The 23083-nt window shown below is 47.1% G+C and overlaps 1 protein-coding gene across 1 annotated transcript; it reads left to right on the top strand.

Annotated features, from left to right (window-relative positions):
- Positions 1 to 668: 668 nt before the first annotated feature.
- On the top strand, positions 669 to 20359 carry RAB2B (RAB2B, member RAS oncogene family). Its single transcript, XM_083377802.1, has 8 exons — positions 669 to 939; positions 11060 to 11131; positions 13218 to 13285; positions 13482 to 13564; positions 15060 to 15152; positions 17533 to 17644; positions 17931 to 17999; positions 19796 to 20359. The coding sequence occupies exons 1-8, from the start codon at positions 894 to 896 to the stop codon at positions 19895 to 19897; spliced, it is 645 nt and encodes a 214-aa protein (XP_083233928.1). The 5' UTR covers positions 669 to 893; the 3' UTR covers positions 19898 to 20359.
- The last annotated feature ends 2724 nt before the right edge of the window (positions 20360 to 23083 follow it).

Consider the following 23083-nt stretch of genomic DNA (forward strand, 5'->3'; position numbering starts at 1 on the left):
CAGGGAAAGCCGTCGGGGAGGGGGTCTTGAGTTGAGGGAGTGTGGGAGCGTTGGGGAAAGCGGGAGGCACTGAGGGAGAAGCTCTCCCCACGGCTTGTAAAATTCACCTCGGGAGCCCCGACACCCCCCACCCCGCCCCCCGCCGAAGCCGTTAAGGCGGCGAGGGCTCGAGCCGGAAGCGGCTCCCAGGCCTCGTGGGGCAGCGAAGAGGACGGGGTAGAGCGGCCGCACCGCCCTTCCCCCTCCCCACACACACACGTTCGAGGCTGAGAGGGGTGGGGGAAAAAAAGCCGGCGGAAGTCTTTCCGGATGTGACGTCAAAGCCGGAGCCTTTTTCTCCCCTCCCCACGGTTGAATGAGAGAGAGAGAGAGAGAGAGAGGGTGGGTCCGCGGAGTTTGTACTTCCGAGTTGCCTAGAGCGTCGCTCTTTCCCCCCTCCCTCCCAACGGTTGAATGAGAGAGAGAGGGTGGGTCCGCGGACTTTGTACTTCCGAGTTGCCTAGAGCGTCGCTCTTTCCCCCCTCCCTCCCAACGGTTGAATGAGAGAGAGAGAGAGAGAGGGTGGGTCCGCGGAGTTTGTACTTCCGAGTTGCCTAGAGCGTCGCTCTTTCCCCCCCTCCCTCCCAACGGTTGAATGAGAGAGAGAGAGAGAGAGAGAGAGAGAGGGGGTGGGTTAGCGGACTTTGTACTTCCGAGTTGCCTAGAGCGTCGCTGCCGCCTTCGAAGCCGTAGCGGCTTCTGGACGAGACAAAGGGGGTTGGGGGTTGGGGGTGGTGTTTTTTTTCTTTTTCCTTCCTTCCCGGGCCTTCATAAAGAAGCCGGAAAAGGAAAACCAGAGCGTCCAAGGGAATGAGAGCGGCGGTTGGGGCTGGGCTTCCGGAGCTTTCAGCGCCATGTCATATGCCTACCTTTTCAAATACGTTATCATCGGGGACACCGGTAGGGGAGGGGCTGAGGGGGGGTTTCCTTTTGGGGTGAGGGGGGGTTGGGTGGGTGGGTGGATGGCGAGACTGGAAGCGAAGGACACGGGTGGTTCAAGTTAAGCCGCTTCCTCTCTCCACACGGTCACGCCGGGACCCCCTCAGGGCTGCATTGCAACTTGCTCAAATCTGGGTTTACTTTAAAAAAAAAAAATCCCATTTATATCCCGGCCCTTCTCCGAAGACTCAGGGCGGCTTACAATTTATTATTTATTAATTTATTTATCTATCTATCTATCATTATTTATTAATTTATTTATTTATCTATCTATTTATTTATTTATTTATTTTAACTAACCTACAACATTGGGCACAATCATCTAACTTTAAATCTTGTATCCTGTATTCTTATTTTTAGTGCCCTGTGCACCGCCCTGAGTCCTTCGGGAGAAGGGCGGTATATAAATCAAATAAATCAAATAAATAAATAAATAAATTTATTATATTTGTATACCGCCCTTCTCCAGAAGGACTCAGGCCGGTGAACAGGGCACATATAAAAAATACCAAGTACAAAAATTAAAAGAGAATGAAATAGGAGCCCGAACTAAAACGATAGATAGTAATATAAAAATCCGCAATAAAAACCCCCAACACATCCCCCGTCAGGCCAGGCCGGCTTGTCAAATAGATTAGGTCTTCAGACCGCGTCGGAAGGCGCGGAGGTATATAATTTTATTTATATACCGCCCTTCTCCCGAAGGACTCAGGGCGGTGAACAGGGCAAGTATACAAAAATACAAAAGTTAAAAAAGAATTAAATACAAGGCCCAAACTAAAACAGTAAATACATATATTAAAAAACAACAATAAAATCCCAAACCCATCCCCCCATCAGGCCAGGCCGGCTTGTTCGAATAAGAATGTCTTTAGATCGCGACGAAAGGAGCGAAGATCGGGCGCCGTCCGGAGCTCGACCGGCAACCGATTCCATAAAGCCGGGGCGCCCACAGAGAAGGCCCTCCCCCTGGGGCCACCAGACGACATTCTCTGACCGGTGGCACCCTGAGGAGGCCCTCTCTGTGGGAACGTAGAGGGCGGAGGGAAGTTGACGCCGGCAGCAGGTGATCCCCGAGGTACTCCGGACCCATGCCATGTAGGGCCTTGAAAACCATTACCAAAACCTTGAATCTCACCCGGAAGACAACTGGCAGCCAATGCAGCTCATGGAGTAGAGGTGTAACATGGGAGTATCGGGAAACTCCCAAGACAACTCTCGCAGCTGCATTCTGTACCAGCTGGAGCCTCCGAGTGGTCTTCAAGGGAAGCCCCATGTAGAGAGCGTTGCAGTAGTCCAGACGAGAGGTCACGAGCGCATGAGTGACCGTACACAGGGCATCCCGGTCTAGATAGGGCCGCAACTGGCGCACCAGGTGAACCTGGGCGAAAGCCCCCCTTAGTCACAGCCACTATATGATCTTCCAAAGTAAGCCGCGAATCTAGGAGGACTCCCAAGTTGCGAGCCCTATCTACGGGGGGGTAAAAGCTCACCCCCCATGGAAAGAGATGGAATATTCTGAATATCCCGGGATGCCGGTATGCACAGCCACTCAGTCTTGTCGGGGTTGAGTTGAAGTCTGTTCCTCCCCATCCAGACCCGAACCACCTCCAGGCAACGGGACATCACGTCGAGGGCATCACTGGGGTGGTTTGGGGTCGAAAAGAAAAGCTGGGTATCATCAGCATACTGATGATACCCAACTCCAAAACCACGAATGATCTCACCCAGCGGTTTCATGTAGATGTTGAACAGGAGAGGCGAGAGGACCGACCCCTGAGGAACTCCACAAACGAGAGACCTCGGGGTTGACCTCTGCCCCCCTGCCAACACCGACTGCGAATGTCCCAGGAGATAGGAGGAGAACCACTGAAGAACTGTGCCTCCCAATCCCCTGAGACGCCGCAGCAGGATACCATGGTCGATGGTATCGAAAGCCGCTGAGAGGTCTAATAGGACTAGGAGAGAGGAATATCCCCTGTCCCGGGCCCTCCAGAGATCATTCACCAGAGCGACCAATGCCGTCTCCGTGCTGTACCCGGGCCTGAAACCCGATTGGCACGGGTCTAGATAATCCGCTTCATCCAGGACCAGAGGGAGCTGATGCGCCACCACACTCTCAACAACCTTCGCAAGAAAGCGAAGGTTGGAGACCGGACGAAAGTTATTTAACACAGCTGGGTCCAAGGCAGGCTTCTTGAGGAGAGGTCTCACCACCGCCTCCTTCAAGACGGCGGGGAAACTACCCTCCCTCAAAGAAGCAGATATAACCGCCTGGAACCAGCCTCGTGTCCCCTCCCGAGCTGCAAAAACCAGCCAGGAAGGGCACGGGTCCAATAAACATGTGGTGGAGCTCAACCTCCCCATAATCCTGTCCACTTCCTCCGGAGTCACAGAATCAAACTCCTCCCAGATAACATCGACAAGACCGCCCTTGTCCTGATCGTCAGACTCCGCCCAGTTGGAGTCCAGACCGGTCCGAATCCGAGCGATTTTGTCCGACAGATGTTGACTAAACTCCTCGGCACGACCCTGCAAGGGTTCCTCCCTCACCTCCTGATTAAGGAGGGAGCGAGTCACCCTAAACAGGGCGGCCGGGCGATTATCTGCGGACGTGATAAGGGCGGAGAAGTAATTAGACCTCGCCGCCCTTATCGCTACGAGATAAGACCTAATGTGGGTTCTTAGTCGCAATCGGTCGGATTCGGATCGGCTGGACCTCCAACAGCTCTCTAGGCCCAGCTCGCTAAGCACAAATCAATGTGCTTAGCCAATAGCCTTCATTCTATGTATATGCCTGCTTATTAGGGCTTTCACACACACCCCCAAGCAGCATTATTACAAAGTCAGCTTATTGCCCCCAACAATCTGGGTCCTCATTTTACCTACCTCGGAAGGATGGAAGGCTGAGTCAACCTTGAGCCTGGTGGGACGCGAACCTGCACTAACTGCAGGCAGCTGGTGTTACTGAAGGAGGCATTAGCCCACTGCTCCACCAAGGCTCTTTCTTTACGATCTCTAAAAAAAAACACGAGCTTTTGTGCAAAACCAGGACCTTGGCTCCTTCAATCCCCAGAGTGACCGAGATTGGACTGGAGCCCAGAGGAAGATCTGACATTATACAGGCAGTCCTCACCTTACAACACTTCATTTCGTGACCGTTCATTGAAAAAGAAAAAAAAGGTTGAAACAAATGTAACCTTCCTTGCGTTTATAGTTTGTCGTTTTGTTATCTCTAGGATAGCAGACGCAGCAGCGAGTCTGTTAAAAGGTTAGAAAATGAAGGATCTAAAATTACCTCTTTAATGATTGATATACAGAGAAGAAGTCACTAAATATGTAAACGCCCCTTTTAGTTTCTTGCTTTTGAGATTATTATTTTTTTAAAAAAAAAATGCAGAACCAATATAAATAAATAAGCAGATACGTGTTTTGACAGAATAGAACAGAATAGAATAGAAATTAGGAATAGAAGAGAATAGAAATTAGGAATAGAATAGAGTAGAATATGGAAAACAGAATAGAATAGAATATGGAAAACAGAATAGAATAGAATTAGAATAATAGAATAGAATAGAATAGAAGAATAGAATAGAATAGAATAGAATAGAATAGAATAGAATAGAATAGAATAGAATAGGAAAAAAATACGGTAGAATAGAACAGAACAGAATAATCTTGGTGGTCTTCTAGTCCACCCCCTTGGTCAAGCAGGAGAGGCTATACCATTTTAGACAAATGGCTGTCCAGTCTCTTCTTGAAAGTTACCAGTGATGGGGTACCCACAACTTCTGAAAGCAAGCCATTCCTCTGGTTGGTTGTTTTCACTGTTAGGAAATTTCTCCGTAGTTCTAGGTTGCTTCCCTCCTTGATTAGCTTCCATCCGTTGGTTCTTGTCTTGCCTTCTGGTACTTTGGAAAATAGTTTGGCCCCATTATCGTTCTGGCAGCCCCCCAAATACTGAAACACTGCTATCATATCTTAGTCCTTCTTTTCACTAGACTAGACATGCCCAATTCCTGCCAATGTTCTTTACATGTTTTAGCCTCCAGTCCCCTAAATCATCTTGGTTGGTCTTTTCTGCACTTTTTCTCAATATCTTTTTTAAATCGTGGAGACCAAAAACTGGATGCAATATTCCAACTGTGGTCTTACCAAGGTATTATAAAGCAATACTAATAGTCCACGTGATCTTGATTCTATCCCGCTATTAACAGCCTAGGATTGTGTTGGCTTTGTTGGCTGCCACCACATGTTGTTCCCTCATATTTCAGTGATTGTCCACTTGGACTCCTAAGACCCCAACTTTTTTATTTGCATCCTGGAATAGAATAAATGGTAATAAAATTCATAATGTATAATTAATGTCCCCTCTGCCCTTTCCCTCTCACTTCCTAATATGGAACATTTCTGCACAAAAGGCTGGAATGAAGCCATCCAGCACACAATCCAATGAAATAGGCATAAATAGTCCATTATGAGTCCCATTTGTATTTTGTCTCCCATATTTATTTATTTTTATTTTATTACATTTCTATACCGCCCTTTCCCGAAGGACTCAGGGCGGTTTACAGGGTAATTAAAAAACCGAAATACAAAAGTTAAAACAGATTTAAAAAGAAAAAATTGTATGTGCCCCTGTCAAATAAAACCCCAGTTAAAATAAGATTGATCCTCAGCCTGGGCCAGAGAGCTCGAAGAGCCAGGTCTTCAGGCCCCGGCTGAATGAACGGAGGTCGGGGGCAGTCCTCAGCTCCACTGGCAGCTGGTTCCAAAGGGCAGGCGCCCCCAGTGAGAAGGCCCTATCCCTGGGTGTCGTCCGCCGGCAATCTCTTACCGGCGGGACCCTGAGAAGACCCTCCCTGTGGGAGCGCACTGGACGAAGGGAACTTGATGCCGGCAGCAGGTGTTCCCTCAGATATCCCGGACCCAAGCCATTTAGGGCTTTATAGGTCATCACCAGCACCTTGAATCTCACCCGGAGGGCAACCGGAAGCCAATGCAGCTCGCGGAGAAGAGGTGTTACATGGGAGTATCGGGAAGCTCCCATCACAACTCGCGCGGCCGCATTCTGCACCAGCTGAAGCCTCCGAGTGGTCTTCAAGGGCAGCCCCATGTAGAGAGCGTTGCAGTAGTCTAAACGGGAGGTCACGAGCGCATGAGTGACTGTGCGTAGGGCATCTCGGTCCAGATAGGGCCACAACTGGCGCACCAGGCGAACCTGGGCAAAAGCCCCCCTGGTCACGGCTCCGATATGATCTTCCAAACTGAGTCGTGAATCCAGGAGGACGCCCAAGTTGCGAGCCCTATCAACGGGGGGTAACACCTCACCCCCCATATGTGATAAAAGAGGACAGTAAAAGCCATTCACTTATGGATTGGCCCAATAATGTAAATAATGAGTCCTTCGGGAAAGGGCGGTATATAAATCCAATAAAATTAAATAAAATAAATAAATAAATAATGACATGTATGTCCTAAACATTGGTTGCTCTTCAATAGCATGAACATAGAACATAGAACGATAGTGTTTGAAAGGACCTTGGAGGTCTTCTAGTCCAACCTCCTGCTCAAGCAGGAGACCCTATACTAGGGGTAGGCAACCTCGGCTCTTTTATGACTCATAGACTTCAACTCCCAGAATTCCTGAGTCAGCTATGCTGACTCAGGAATTCTGGGAGATGAAGTCCATGAGTCATAAAAGAGCCGGGGTTGCCTACCCCTGCCCTATACCATTTCAGACAAATGGTTGTCCAGTCTCTTTTTGAAAGCCTCCATTAATGGAGCACCCACAAGCAAAACCATTGAAACTAACTTGCGAAGAAGTAGGTTGAGGTCTATTTTATCAAATTCTTCAATGAAATCTAAGTATAGGTAGTCTTCGACTTACAACAGTTTGTTTAGTGACCACTCAAGGTTACAATGGCACTGAAAAAAATCCACTTACGACCACACTTAAGACCGTTGTAGCATCCCCGTGGTCATTTTTTTTAATTTATTTTTTTATTTTAATTCCATTTATATCCCGCCCTTCTCCGAAGACTCAGGGCGGCTTACAAGCTTAGCAGTAGCCTTCATTCTATGTATATGCCTGCTTATTAGGGCTTTCACGCCCCCCCCAAGCGGCATTATTACAAAGTCAGCTTATTGCCCCCAACAATCTGGGTCCTCATTTTACCTACCTCGGAAGGATGGAAGGCTGAGTCAACCTTGAGCCTGGTGGGACTCGAACCTGCACTAATTGCAGGCAGCTGGTGTTACTTAAGGAGGCATTAGCCCACTGCTCCACCAAGGTCATGTGATTCAAATGCAGATGCTCGACAACTGACTTCTATTTATGACTGTTGCAGAGTCCCAAGGTCATGTGATCCCCTTTTGCAACCTTCTGACAACCAAAATCAGTGGGGAAACCAGATACACTTAACCGTCGTCCTAACTTAACAACTGCAGCGATTCACATAACAAATGTGGCCAAAAAAAAAAAAAAAGTTGTAAAATGAGGCAAAACTCACTGGACACATTTCTCACTGAACAACATAAATTTGGGGCTCCGTTGTGTGAGAATTACCTCTATGCCAGGGTTTTTCAACCTTTTCACCCATTGTACCACTTTTAAGATATGGCAGCATCCGAGTACCACCAGTCGCCTAGCAAGGTGTCAAAAACGTGATGACCAAAAAAAAAAGAGAGAAAAAAATGAAGTACAGGTAGTCCTCGACTTACAACAGTTCGCTTAGTGACTGTTCGAAGTTACAATGGCACTGAAAAAAGCCACAGATGAGCAAGACACCTGCCTGCCCACCCGCCCGGCAGCGCTCTTCCTCCTGTCCGAGGTTTTCATTGTTGTGAGCATTTCTGTTGAGGATTGGCAGTGGGGGTGGCATTGGGGGGTGTTTGGTTTTTATTTCCCCCCACACTCTGCTGGGTGGTTGCAGCAGGTTTTGGTCACTTCACATGACCCTGGGACACTGTGACCGTCATAAATATGAATCGGTTGCCAAGCATCTGAATGTAAATCACAGGAACCTGGAGATGCTGCAACATTCCAGCTTATCCTGGCGCTTCTTCTAGGCTGAGCAGAAGCGCCGGGATCAGCACCAAGCTCCAGCTGGAGCCTGGCGCTGATCCTGGCGCTTCCGCTGAGCCCTGACAGCCCTGCAGCTCCAGCCATCTCTTGCTCAGGCTTGTGCGGTGCTGCCACCGGTTCAGCTCATTCCCCTCCCCCGCTACCACTTTTCTAGGATGGTCGCGTACCATCTGCCAGGTGCCAATGTACCACAGGTGGTACCCATACCACTGGTTGAAAAGCCCTGCTCTATACTATGTCCACAGCATTTCGCTGACCTACTCATTTGGTCACTTTGTCAAAGAATGAAATTAAGATGTGTTTGGCATGATCTGTTTTTGATGAACCCATGTTGGCTTCTGGTTATATCCTGATTAGCTTCTGGGTGTTCGCAGATTTGTTGCTTGATTGTCTTTTCCGAGATCTTCCCAGGTGTCATGGTCTGTAATTTCCTGGATCTGTTTTTTTTCCTTCTTCCTTTTTTTTTGAAGATGGGGACTACATCACCTCTTTTTCAGTCCTCAGATAGTTCCCGGCGATCCAATAACTTGGAAAGGAAGGGAAACTTAACAAGTATTGTTTGTTTAGTGCTGTTCAAGCAACCGTCTAGCTTCTAGCCACTTTCCAAACACAATTTAGAAAGACTTGTTTCTTGGTAGATATCAAGAACAATTAGCAAGGTAAGAGACTAAGAGGGAATTAGCTTGGCTCCTTTACAATCCATTCCTACAGAACTTCCCCTATCATCTTTTCAGATATGAGTGTGTAGTTCAGTGATCTGAAAGCCCAGATTCTCCCATTGCAGGTAGTCCTTGGCTTTCAACCATTCATTTAGTGACCGTTCAAAGTGACAACAGCTCTGGAAAAAATGACATGATTTTTCTTCACACCACCATTGGCAGGACCCCTGTGATCACATGCTTAAAATTCAGATGTTTGGCTGTTGACTCCCTACGTCAACGCTGCTAACATCGAATGTTCTTGCTTGAGAAGAGATGAAGAAGCAGCTATTTCATATGTTAAACTTGTGCATTGCTTTAAGAGATAGGGCTAAGGCTGGGAGGAGGAAGATTGTACCTCAAGGCTGTATGAAATTAAAGAAGGTAAGAACTTGGTGGGTTGTCTAACGGAAGGGAAACCGATTCTCTAAATTAATCGGAGAATATGATTAATGACAAAATTAGAAAGGTGGGGAATTGTGTTTAATATATTGTGCAAGGGGGCGGAGATTTCAGATTCCAGCTTCCTTCGAGCAAGCATTTGCCGGTGTATTAGGCTAAATAAAGGACTTTTAAGGCAAACAGTGCCTCAGAGTCACTTGAAAAGCCCAGACGTCGGAAACTTGACGTCCTATTTATGACAGTTGCAGTGTCCCAGAATCGTGAACGTGTTTCGCAACCTTCCGACAAGCAAAGTCTGCGGGGAAGCCAGATTCACTTAGGTAAAGGTAAAGGTTCCCCCGCACATGCGTGCTAGTCGTTTCCGACTCTAGGGGCCGGTGCTCATCTCCGTTTCAAAGCCGAAGAGCCAGCGCTTGTCCGAGGACGTCTCCGTGGTCATGTGGCCGGCATGACTAGATGCCAAAGGCACACAGAACGCTGTTACCTTCCCACACTGTAGTGGTCCCTATTTTTCTACTTGCATTTTGACGTGCTTTCGAACTGCTAGGTTGGCAGAAGCTGGGACGAGTAACAGGCGCTCACTCTGCTACGCGGCACTTGGGATTCGACCCGCCAAACTGCCGACCATCTGGTCGACAAGCTCAGTGTCCTAATTCACTTAACAACTGCGTTAACTAACTTAAAAAAAATGCAGCAATTCACTTAACAACAGTAGCTAGAAAGGTTGTAAAAGGGTGGGGGGCGAAATTCACCAGACAACTTGCTTAGCCAAGCTCACTGAACAACGAATTGCTTAGCACGAGAAATGTTGGCTCGGTCATCGTTATCGGCTCAGTTGAGGTCTAGCCTGTATGGCCTTGTTGTCCCTGTCACTCATAGCATAGCCGACTCTGGGAATTGTGGAGATTGAAGTCCAGGCATCTTAAAACATTTGAAAAAAGAAACATTTCTCCATATCTTTCGCCCTGAGAATTATCATGGGGTGGAAAAGCATGATAAAGGCTCATGAAAATTCTTTGGGGGTCTGTTGACCTCTCCGAAGGAAGCACAGATAGTCCTCGACTCACGACCGCAACTGAGCCCGGAATTTATGTTGCTAAGCGAGACATTTGTCAAGTGAGTTTTGCCCCCCATTTTATGACTTTCCTTGCCCAGCTTTGTTCAGTGGATCCCCACAGTTGCTAAATTAGTAACCCGGTTGTTAAGTGAATCTGCTTTCCCCATTGATTTTGCTTGTCAGAAGGTCACCAAAGGCAATCACATAACCCCGGGACGCTTTGACCGTCGGAAAATGCCATGGGGATACTGAAAATGGTCGAAAGTATGAAAAATGGTCATAAGTCCCTTTTTTCCAGTGTCGTCGTAACTTTGAACAGTCACTAAGCGAGCTGCTGTAAGTCGAGGACTGCCTGCACTGTAGGCAAATTGGATTGATCAGAGTTGCTTTTTCCCTATCGCTAATTTGACTTCCAATTTTAAAAACTCCGGTTATTTGTTGTTTGCACACCGACTTTATTTATTTTTCACATCTCCAGGAGGGTCTCTTTATGAGATTATTTAGAAGGTTTTACAGGAAAAAGGGTCTGGATTACCTAACATCCAGAAAGAAAGCAAAATAACAACAACAACAGACGTTCAGATTCTGCCTTCAGTAAATTGAGAACTTCCTAAAGCACTTTTTAAACTATTCTATCATTTAGGATCCGCTTCTGTATCTCAGGGAAATAGGGTTTATTTAACGAGGGATTATAAAGATAAACGTGTATTGATTGCACTGATAACGGGTATAAATGCATCAGTAAATTGTTTTATAGAATGCTTAAGTTAAGATACAAATCTCTCCTTTTTTTCAGCGTAGGAATTTACAATAATATTTTATCTTTTTTTTTTTAAGGCGTCGGGAAATCATGCCTCTTGCTGCAGTTCACAGATAAACGGTTTGTGGCTGTTCATGATTTGACAATTGGTGAGGATCAAAGCCAGATAGATGGCTCTGTGAGTCTTGGTGAACCGTAATTGATGGAATTGTGCTTAGCTAAATACCCTATGGAGACAAAAATCACTGTTTGTTATTATTGCAGTACTAACAATGTACATCAGACATGTCAAACTTGTGATGTCACGAGACGTTATTGGGACTGTTTTGTCATTGCCGGCAATGGGGTGGGTGTGGCTATCGGATGACATGTCCGGCCTATAGGCTGGCAGTTTCACACCCCTGAATTGTACATGGTGGGGTTAAAACATATACAGACCCAGGCAGGTTCCATGTTCCCATATGCTTAGAATATAGATGGGATATTTACAACATAGATACTCTGCATGCAGTACGGATGGGCAGTTCGGTCTAGAGGTTGTGGCGTCAGGCTAGGAACCAGGAGAATTTGTTAAAATTCGTTTGACGCCCATTTCGCCAGGAGGTGACTGGAAAGGTGAGTTCTAGTCCCAACTTTGCCACAAAGCCAGCTGGGTGACCTTGGGGCAGTCCCTAGGAAAAAGCAGGCACCGGCACACCACTTCTGAAAAATCTTGCCAAGAAAATGGCAAGGACTTTTTCCAGGCGGTTTTTGAAAATTGGACACGATTGAATGGAAGAAAAAAAAGATGAATGGATAGATAATAGATAGGTGGGTGGATGGATGGATGGATGGGTTGGTAGGTAGGTGAGTGGGTGGATGGATGGATGAGTGGTGTGTGGGTGGATGGATGGATAGGTGGGTGGGAGGGAGGGAGGGTGGATAGGTAGATAGGTGTGTGGGGTGTGTGTGGATGGATAGATAGGTGGGTGGATAGGTAGGTAGGTAAGTGTGGGTGGATGGATGGATGGATGGATAGAAAGGTGGGTGGGAGGGAGGGTGGATAGGTAGGTGGGGGTGTGTGGATGGATAGATAGGTGGGTGGATAGGTAGGTAGGTAAGTGTGTGGGTGGATGGATGGATAGAAAGGTGGGTGGGAGGGAGGGTGGATAGGTAGATAGGTGTGGGGGTGGATGGGTGGGTGTGTGGTGTGTGGATGGATAGATAGGTGGGTAGATAGATAGGTAGGTAAGTGTGTGGGTGGGTGGATGGATGGATAGTAGATAGATGTACACACACAATATATAAATAATGTACAAGTAATCCTCGACTTAACAACAGATCGGTTAGTGACCATTCAGAGTTACTACAGCATTAAAAAAAAGTGGCTTATGACCATTTTTCCCCCCCACACTTAACGACCACTGCAGCATCCCCATGGTCGCGTGATTTCATTTGGATCCTTGACAACTGGTTCATATTTGCGAGGGTTGCGGGGTCCTGGTTGGGGGGGTGTGTGTCACGTGATCCCTTTTGGCGACCTCCTGAGAAACAAAGCCGACGGGGAAGCCAGTTTCCCTTAACAAACCGTGCTCCTGCTTGAACAACCGCAGCGATTTGCTTATTAACAAATGGGGGTCAAAACTCACTTCACGAAGGTCTCGCTCAGCGCATAAACTCTGGGCTCGTTTGTGGATATCAAGTCGAGGGCTGCCTGGGTATGGAAAAGGGGGAGCTTTGAGGGCGAAAGCAAAGAAGGAAGCCCAAATCATGGACATGGTTGAAAGAGAAGCAGAGGTTAAATGAGGGAGCGGAGGTAGGTTGGAGGAGGTGTGATTTCAAATCGGCCGATTCAAAGCCCCATTTCTTTCCCCCCCCCTGCCTTCTGTTCCCCCCACGCCACAGGCAGTGTGAGTCTTAACTTCAAAAAAGTAACATAACCCGCCACTTCTGAGGTGCGTTTAAATCTAGATTTCCCAGCACCCGCCGCCCGTGTCTCTGTGGTGGTTCCCTTTTTTTTTTTTTTTTTTTGCTCATGCACCTCTGCTTGTTGGACTCTGATTTGCACAAACTCTTCCACGTTCTGTTCCTAACCGCCTTTCTCTAGATTTCCGCCCCCCCAGCCGCCTTTCCATGCCGGCCTTCTTTCTGATTCCCATGTCTGGGAATCATGCCGAGGAAGGGGTAACAAGTGGAAGGCCAGCCCACTGAGCCAGGTCCCCGTCGAATCTCTTTCCTCTTTCATTCCCCCACCAGGTGTGGAGTTTGGGGCACGGATGATTTCCATTGAAAACAAAAAGATCAAGCTGCAGATTTGGGATACGGTGAGGAAACCCCCCCCCCAAAGCCTCTAGGGTGGGAGTGGTAGGGTGTGTGGAAGAGGGATCACTGGGACTGGGTGGCCCAGAAAGAGTGGCTGCTCCCGGCTCCCATTCCACCTTTATATGCTGCTGTGGTGCAACTTGGCTCGTGCTTTAGACCTGATAACGTAGTTGTGTGTGCGTCTGTTTCGTTCCAAAGGCTGGCCAGGAATCCTTCCGGTCTATCACACGCTCCTATTACAGAGGAACAGCTGGGGCGCTCTTGGTCTATGACATCACCAGGTGAGGCCCAAGCACAACGCCCAATATCGAAGTGGATCAGGATTAGGTTTATTGTTTAGCCCAGCGGTTCCCAACCTTTGGTTTTGAGGGCCGTCGATGGTCTGCAAGTTCTTCCAGGTAATCCCCTTAAGCTGCCAGAATTATTAGGATAGAGAGATCGGTGAAATGAACAAAGAGACCAGTTTATTTATTTCTCTACTTAGAGAAGTTACGTGGCTGCCCATTCAATGTCAGTGACTCTTTAAGTGGCTTGCCCAAAATAAAAATCCCAATATACAATACCTCTCTTCTTGGCGACAAATAACTATCTAACAAACCCAACGATACATAAGTGGGGTTTGAGTTGCAGTTTGGGCACTCGGTCTCTAAAAGGTTTGCCATCACTGCCCTATACCATTTCAGATAAATAGTTATCCATAGTCTCTTTTTGAAAGCCTGCAGTGATGGAGCAAGTTGTTCCATTGATTGATTCCTCTAAACCAGGCATGTCAAACTGCCGGCCCGCAGGCCGGATGCATCACGACGAAACTGCACCCTCTCCATTGCCGGCAGTGGGGGAAAAGCCGCGATACGTCGCGCGACGTCACGTGACATCGCGAGTTTGACATGCCTGCTCTAAACTTTAGGAAATGTCTTCTTAGTTCTAGGTTGCTTTTCTCCTTGGCTAGTTTCCATCCATTGTCACACACACACACACACACACACACACACACACACACACACACAAAGACACACACACCTCATCTTTGTAGGTCCAGGAGCCATGGCCAATGCTTATTACCTTGTTTAATGTGTTTCGATATTGCTTTGAAACATGCAAGGAAATCCTTCATGTGCAAGACTATTTCCTCTGTGCGGCACTCGCATCTAGAGCCTTAGAACAGGGGTCCCTAACCTGTTGGGCCCACTAACAGGCCGTGGCCTCTTAGCCACAGGGCTGCGTCAGTGACTGGCCAGTGCGCGCGTGTGTGTGCGCGCACTAAACCCCCCCACACACTCGCGCTAACGTCACGGTGAGCACCACGCAGGCACTAGCAGGCCGTCGAGCGTCGCGTGCACGCTCGCGGCCCTGTTTGTGAGCACACTCGTGGCCCCACTGGGAACCTCTGCCTTAGAAGATTCCTCCCAAACTCTGGCTCTGCAGATTTGCAAAGGGCTGGCTGAGCTTTCCCACAGGCTTTCAGCTTACTTGGTTTGGTTACCCGGTTGAATTGTTTCGAATATTGCTTTTGAAACACGCGAAAAGTCGGAGGAGAAGGAAGGGTTCGAGCAGACCCGGGGTCTCGCACCCCTCACCTGCCAGACTTTTTCCTCGGGGCCTCTGGATGTCGAGTGACAAGGGAGGTGAACGCCTCTCCAGCCCCCTGTGTTTTTTCCAGGGCAGACTCTGGGGACAAAGACGGCTGGGGAGGATGTTCCTCCGTGAAGCCCACCCTCCCAGCTTTGATCGTTCTCACCTTCAACTTGACCTTTGGTTTTTGCTAACCCTGCGCAGGCGAGAAACGTTCAACCATTTGTGCACCTGGTTAGAGGACGCTCGGCAGCATTCCAGTCCCCACATGGTGATCATGCTGATTGGCAATAAAAGGTAAGGGTTGGTTGGTTTCTTCGTTCTCTCCCGAATGTGTGTTTTTTGGGGTGGTTTTTTTTCAGGAGGCAAGCGGACTTCTTTGTTTTTCCTTTGAAGACTTTTCGCTTCTCATCCAAGAAGCTTCTTCAGCTCGGACTGGATGGTGGGGAATGGAAGGATTTAATATTCCTTGCAGACAGCTGGTCATTTGCCTTCTTTTTAGAGCAGGGGTGCCAAAACCTGTCGCGTCCGTGGGACGTGTCGTGACGTATCATGACTTTTTTCCCCCCTTGCCGGAGCTGGGGTGAGTGCGGCTTCTGTGTGACGCATCCAGCCCGCGGGCCGGCAGTTTAACTCCCCTGTTTTAGAGAGACGTTGAGGCCACTTGGAGGTTTACCTGTGTCCTCAGAGTCACTTGAGTGATGCAAATGTGTGGGGGGCCTTCTTGGCTGCAGGGGGTTTTCTGTCCCTTCATGGTTTGAAGACAGGCACAGGCTGTTGGGGATGAGTCCATGTTGTCCGCATCTCAGACTGAAGCACAAACGGTTCCTGTAATCTGCAATGTTTTCTGGAAATCCGTTCATACTCCCGCACCATTTGAAAGATGTTCATCCCAATTGTTGTTAGTTGCGAAGTCGTGTCCAACCCATTGTGACCCCATGGACAACGTTCCTCCAGGCCTTCCTGTCCTCTTCCATCTTCTGGAGTCCATTTAGGCTCACGCCTACTGCTTCAGTGACTTCATCCAGCCACCTCATTCTCTGTCGTCCCCTTCTTCTCTTGCCCTCAACCTTTCCCAGCATGAGGCTCTTCTCCAGTGAGTCCTTCCTTCTCATTAGGTGGCCAAAGGATTTGAGTTTCCACTTCAAGATCTGGCCTTCTGAAGAGCAGTCAGGGTTGATCTCCTCTAGGACTGACCGGTTTGATCACCTTGCAGTCCAAGGGACTCGCAGGAGTCTTCTCCAGCACCATAGTTCAAAGGCCTCAATTCTTTGGCGCTCAGCCTTTCTTATAGTCCAGCTTTCACTGCCATACATTGCAACTGGGGAGACCATAGCCTTGACTATACGCACTCTTGTTGACAGGGTGATGTCTCTGCTTTTTAGTGTGCTGTCTAGATTTGCCATGGCTTTCCTCCCCAGGAGCAAGCGTCTTTTAATTTCTTGGCTGCAGTCCCCGTCTGCAGTGATCTTGGAGCCCAGGAAAATAAAATCTGTCACTACCTCCATTTCTTCCCCATCTATTTGCCAGGAATTGAAGAGGGCCGGATGCCATGAGCTTGGTTTTCTTAATGTTCAGTTTCAAGTTCATCCCTCATGGCTAAATGTCTATGGAGTTTCTCACAGGCAAAGCTGTGACCTGGATGACTGAGAATCTCCATAGACATTTCCTCGTTCTGTTTTCTCCTTTCTGCCTATTAATCAGCTCGTGTCTGATTGTCTGCAGTTCCTTCAATCAAAGGGTTGGCTGCAGCCACAAAAGGGAGAGCCACAATTTTGGAAACAGACGTTGCTGCTTTGGGGAGTCGCTCGATAGGTGATTGGGAGCTACCCTCATTTTGGCATTTGAATCTATGCAGCTCCATGGTACACACCGGGACCCCTCACTTGTCTTAGTGGGGTTGTTGGTGTTCTCGGTTTTCTTGAAGACATTTCATTACCCAACTACGTAAAGTCATCAGTGCAAGTAGGGAGTGGGGGAGCATTTGTAGCGGGAAGAGCAACAGCTTCCTTACAAGCACGCTGGCTGAGGAATTCTGGGAGTTGAAAGTCCACAAGTCATAAAAAGGGCCAAGTTTGAAGGCCCCTGCCGTAGCTGCTGCTCATTGGAGTCATTAAAAAAAAGTAAGATAGTCCTCGACTTAACAAAAGGTTGGTTTGTGACCGTTCGAAGTTACAACAGCGCTGGGGGGGGGAAAGAGGGGGGCGGCTTAAAACCATTTTTCACACTTAACGACTGTTGCAGCATCCCCCCCACTCGGCAACGGACTCGTGTTTATGACAGTTGCTGTCGCCTTTTGTGAACTGACGAGTAGAGTCAATGGGGGAAGCCAGATTCACTTAACCACCGTGTTGCTAGCTTGACAACTGCGGTGATTCACCGAACCACTGTGGCAAGACAGGTGGCAAAATGGGACCAAACTCAACACAAGCCACTTACTTGTCTCTCGCTGTGCGGACGAATTGTGGGGCTCCATTGTGATCGTAAGCCGATCTGTCGCCCCTTTTTTGGGGGGGGGTCCGTGGGTGTGTTTGCTTCGGAGGTCCATCCGAGAGGGTTGAGCCCAGACGGCTGAAGAAATTGCCTTCCACTTGGGGTTTTATCGGCATCCTTGTTCTTTCTTTGAGGCGTTTTCTGCCCTTGTCCTTTCTTGGCCATCGTGTTTGCCTCTTTGTAGTGACATGGAGAACCGGCGAGTTGTTCAGAAAGAGGAAGGAGAGGCTTTCGCCCGGGAACACGGCATGGTTTTCATGGAGACATCAGCAAAGACAGCAGCCAATGTGGAAGAGGTAAAGATTTATTTATTTTTTTAAAAAAGAAATGTTAAAAACTCTGCAAAGGTGTGTGTGTTGTTTTTGTTTTTTTTGGTTGGGGAAAACCCTCGGAAATTCTGGCGTCACATCTTCTGAACCTGTCAGCCAGATGGCGGAGGATCTGGAATACAGCACCTCGTTTGTGGTCCCTTTCTTAGTTTCAAGTTTCTCTTCCGATACTAGATGAAGGGGAGTCTATCCTACCGGATTTTACACTGATCTTGAAATTTTGTTTCTTCTTCTTTCCGTTTGCTGCTCTCAGGCCTTTCTCAACACAGCTAAAGCCATCTACAGAAAGATCCAGCAGGGTGAACTTGACATTTCCAATGAGGTGAGTTGTTGGACGGAACCCGTAGCCAGGAATTCTGTAACGGGGCAGAAGGCGTCGTTATAATACAGCCGGAGTCTTAGCAGGAGGAGCTGGAAGTCTGAAAAATTCCATGCCGTCTTTAACGCAATTTATCTTTAAACAATGGTTCAGATCGCAGGCGGTGGCTTGCACTCACTAGAATCAAGATTTTTTGATAATCCCATACAGTACTCGATCCTCCGACCAGGTTTCTGCAGACCTGACACTAGTAATGCAGAATAACAAAGTTAAAGGGACCTTGGAGGTCTTCTTGTCCAATCCCCTTTTATGACTTGTGGACTTCCATCTCCCAGAAATCCTCAGCCAGCATGTCTGCTCAAGCAGGAAACTCTGTACCATTTCAGACAAATGGCTGTCCAATCTCTTCTTGGAGAAGAGTTTTGGAGCATCCGCACCTTCTGGAGGCGAGTCATTCCACTGGTTAATTGTTCAAAACTGTCAGGAAATTCCTCCTTAGTTCTAGGTTGGTTCTCTCCTTGATTTAGTTTCCATCTGTTGCTTCCTGTCCTGCCTTCATTTAAGAGGCTTTCCCAGGTTCAGTTACATCGGACTTCAAACTCCAGATAGACAGATTCCAATCTGGTCGGCTTCCTTGCTTCGCCAGTTGGAGAATCCCATGTAAGAATGTTACTACGCTAGAAACAGCAATAGCGATAGCACTTAAGACTTATACGCCGCTTCACGGTGCTTTTACAGCCCTCTCTAAGCGGTTGAGAGAGTCAACATCTTGCCCCACCCCCCAACAATCTGGGTCCTCATTTTACCTCTTTTAGGATGGAAGGCTGAGTCAAACCTTGAGCCGGTCAGGATTGAACTGCTGGCAGTCAGCAGAATTAGCCTGCAATACTGCATTCTAACTGCTGTGCCACTGCGGCTCTTGTGCATCCAATTTTCAAACCAAAGTAGAGATATAGTAAGGCACTATTAATGCACATTCCTTGTAGTTTATGAGAATTCATTAGCTTGTTTTCCAAATAGAGAAGGAACACTTTTCTGGGTGGGGTAAAGTATATGCTTAAAGGTGGTCAGGGCAACCATGTTTTCAATAAAGGTAAAAGGTAAAGGTTCCCCACACATGCGTGCTAGTCGTTTCCGACTCTAGGGGCCAGTGCTCATCTCCGTTTCAAAGCCGAAGAGCCAGCGTTTGCCCGAGGACGTCTCCGTGGTCATGTGGCCTTGGTGGAGCATTGGGCTAATGCCTCCTTAAGTAACACCAGCTGCCTGCAATTAGTGCAGGTTTGCATACCACCAGGCTCAAGGTTGACTCAGCCTTCCATCCTTCCGAGGTAGGTAAAATGAGGACCCAGATTGTTGGGGGCAATAAGCTGACTTTGTAATAATGCCGCTTGGTGGGGGTACGAAAGCCCTAATAAGCAGGCATATACATAGAATGAAGGCTATTGCTAAGCACATTGATTTGTGCTTTAAGTTGTAAGCCGCCATGAGTCTTCGGAGAACGGCGGGATATAAATGGGATTTTTTTTTTTAAAAAAAGGCGCACGGAACGCTGTTACCTTCCCACCGGAGTGGTCCCTATTTTTCTACTCGCATTTTTACATGCTTTCGAACTGCTAGGTTGGCAGAAGCTGGGACGAGCAACAGGTGCTCACTCTGTTACGTGGTGGCTCAGTGGGTTAGGACACTGAGCTTGTCGATCAGAAGGTCGGCAGTTTGGCGGGTCGAATCCCGAGTACCACATAACAGAGTGATGTTTTCAATGCTTACATGGATAAATCCTTTTTCTTCTCTCCTTCCAGGGACACGGGATCAGGATTGGCTCTAAACAACCAGTTATTCAGCTTGGATCATCCCTCCGCCCGGGACCGCATGGCTCTGGGGACCAATCAGGCTGTTGCTAAGTTTACTTGAAATCCTGTCTGGCCCATTGAGGCTGGTAACAAATGGAGGATGGTGCTTTTTTTCTTTTCTTATTCAGACGGTGTTGTGGGAGGTAGGGAAGCCAGGATTGTCCAGTCCTGTTTTCCTTTCCCCTTTTTATACGAATTTGGGGCCAACGTAAATCTAATCTTTGGCTGGGGGGCTATAGCACCCCTTTTGAAAATCTTCCTATCAGGGCTGTCTAGTTTAGTTAGTTTAGTTTATTAAATTTTTAAGCCTTGCTTATAAAAGAAAAGGTATTTCCCTCCTCCAGTCTGATTTTTATATCAGCAGTGACTTTTCTCCCCACTGTTGAAAACTTCATTCCCTACGTTGGACTCGTTGCATTCTGGGGATCATCCAGGTAGCCATGCTTGGTTTTAATATTAAAGCTGTGACGTACTGTTTCTCCTCTTCCTATTAAAAGTTGTCACATTTGCTTTTGTATGCCTTTCTTTTCTAGTGGGAGAAGGAAGCGAAGGACTGCGTAAAAAGGATTTGCTTCATCGCTTGCTGTGGCAATTCTTTAATACAACCTTTCCATTTGCAGGCAGTCCTCGACTTTTGATCACAATTAGGCCAAAATTTCTGTTGCTAAGCAAGACAGCAGTTAAGTGAGTTTTGGCCCGTTTTGCGACCTTTCTTGCTAGTGAATCATTGAAGTTGTTAGCAACACAATTGCTAAGTAAATCTGGCTTCCCCCACCGACTTTGCTTGTCAGGTCGCAAAAGGGAATCACATGACCCCAGTACACTGCAACCATCATCAATACATGCCAGTGGCCAAGCATCCAAATTTTGATAATGGGACCAATGTGAAAAATGGTCACAAGCCACTTTATTCAGGGCTGTTGTAACTTTGAACGGCCACTAAACAAATTGCTGTGAGTTGAGGACTACCTATTTATTTATTTATTTGTTTATTTATGTATTTATTTGACTTATATACCGCCCTATTCCCATAGGACTCAGGGTGGTTTACAGGGCAATTAAAACCATACAATACAAAAGTTAAAATAAATTTAAAACAATTAATTAAATTTAAGCCCAAAAGTTAAAACTTTAAAACCCAATTAAAAACCCCTCAGTCTAGGCCAGACAGCTCAAAGAGCCAAGTGTTTAGGTCCCGGCGAAATGAACGGAGGTCGGGGGCAGTCCTAAGTTCCAGAGGAAGTTGGTTCCAAAGGGCAGGCGCACCCACAGAGAAGACCCTCTCTCTGGGAGTCACCCGCCGGCAATCCTTCACCGGCGGTACCCTAAGAAGGCCCTCCCTGTGGGAGCGCACAGGATGATGGGGAGTTAATGTCGGCAGCAGGTGTTCCCTCAGATAATCCGGACCCAAGCCATTTAGGGCTTTCTAGGTCATCACCGGCACCTTGAATCTCACCCAGAGGGCAACTGGATGCCAATGCAGCTCGCGGAGAAGAGGTGTTACACGGGAGTATCGGGGGACTCTCATCACAATTCACACGGCTGCATTCTGCACCAGCTGAAGCCTCCGAGTGGTCCTCAAGGGCAGCCCCATGTCGAGAGCGTTGCAGTAGTCTAGCCGGGAGGTCACGAGCCCATGGGTGACTGTGCGTAGGGCATCTCGGTCCAGATAGGGCCGCAACTGGCGCACCAGGCGAACCTGGGCAAAAGCCCCCCTGGCCACGGCTCCTATACGATCTTCAAAACTGAGCTGTGAATCCAGGAGGACACCCAAGTTGCGAGCCCTATCAACGCCCAAGTTGCGAGCCCCATCACCTATAATGGAGGGAAAAACATACCTGGCTTAAACCTCAAATGCTTTTGAAGGCAAATCTCTACAGACCTTTTTAAAGGCAAGGTTGGTGTTTGTGACAATTGTAACCAAAATTAAAGGTTGCCTTTTTTTAATCAACTCATTATTTGTTTTTCAAGGTGTTCCACATGGTTTATCAGTATCAGCTGTTCTGACTTGTTTTTCACTGGAGATGCCAAAGATCAGAACCAGGTTTAGATGCATTGATAATTGAATTATGTTGGAACAAACCTGAGATTTGGTTATTCTTGCCATTTTGGTTATTTAAAAAAATAAAACAAGCTTGAACTATTTGTTTAGTTATGATGAAAACATCCAGGGAATCAAATTGCAACCTTATGTATTAATGTGAAAATAATCACCGCTGACCACCACCGATCACTTCTGAGTCTATGCCAGTAAGAGTTGATTATGCATCATTTTTGCAGACAGCAATTTTAGTTCTGAAAGTGGGGAAGCTTTTTTTGTCCTTCTACTGACAGTCACAGATGTATTGTTTTAGAAGTTGTGTTCTATCCAGCCTCACAGAGTAACCCTTTTCTAAAGTCTAAATTCCAGGATTTGTTCCAGAAAAGCAATTGACTTTTTAAAAAAAAAATGTAGCCGCCTTTTATATTTATTTTTTTATAAATAACGGGTTGTCTTTTTAAAACAAACTTGTGGATGTAGTGCACAGCAAGCACAATTATAAAAGGTTTTAAAATACATATTATTTTAATGATGAAGTGCCATCAAATTATTCTCAAGTAGCATTCACATGGATACCATGAGAATAAAATATATTACTACAAGTAATGGGTTTGAGTGTGTGATATGCCATGATTCTTTAGTTTCATTCCCGATTTGAGTTTACAAGAACAAATGTATCTCAGCTGTAATACTTGGTATTGTGCCAGTCAAAATTTGTGAATGTCTTCCTGATTCAGTCTTGGTCTCTACCATCTCTGCTCAAAAATAAGTTCTATTAATGTCACACAAAATACCAGTAGTCCTTGATTTGCATCCACAATTGAGCCCAAAATTTTGGTGGCTAAGTGAGATAGCTAAGTGAGTTTTGCCCCATTTCATGACCTTGTCTTTGTCACAGTTGTTAAGTGAATCACTGCAGTTAAGTTACAGTAACACGGATGTTAAGTGAATCTGGCTTCCCCATTGACTTTGCTGGTCAGGAGGTTACAAAAGGTGATTACATGACGCTGCAACCGTCATAAATTTGAGTCAGCGACCAAATATCTGAATTTTGATCACATGACCATGGAGATGCTGCAACAATCGTTAAGTGTGGAAAAACAGTCATAAGTCACTTTTTTAAGCGCCATTGTAACTGGTCACGAAGCAAACTGTTGTTAAGTCAAAAGACTACCTGTAGAACCAATGACAACTTA

This window comes from Vipera ursinii (genome assembly GCF_947247035.1).
Source record: "Vipera ursinii genome assembly, chromosome: Z".
NCBI lineage: Eukaryota > Metazoa > Chordata > Lepidosauria > Squamata > Viperidae > Vipera > Vipera ursinii.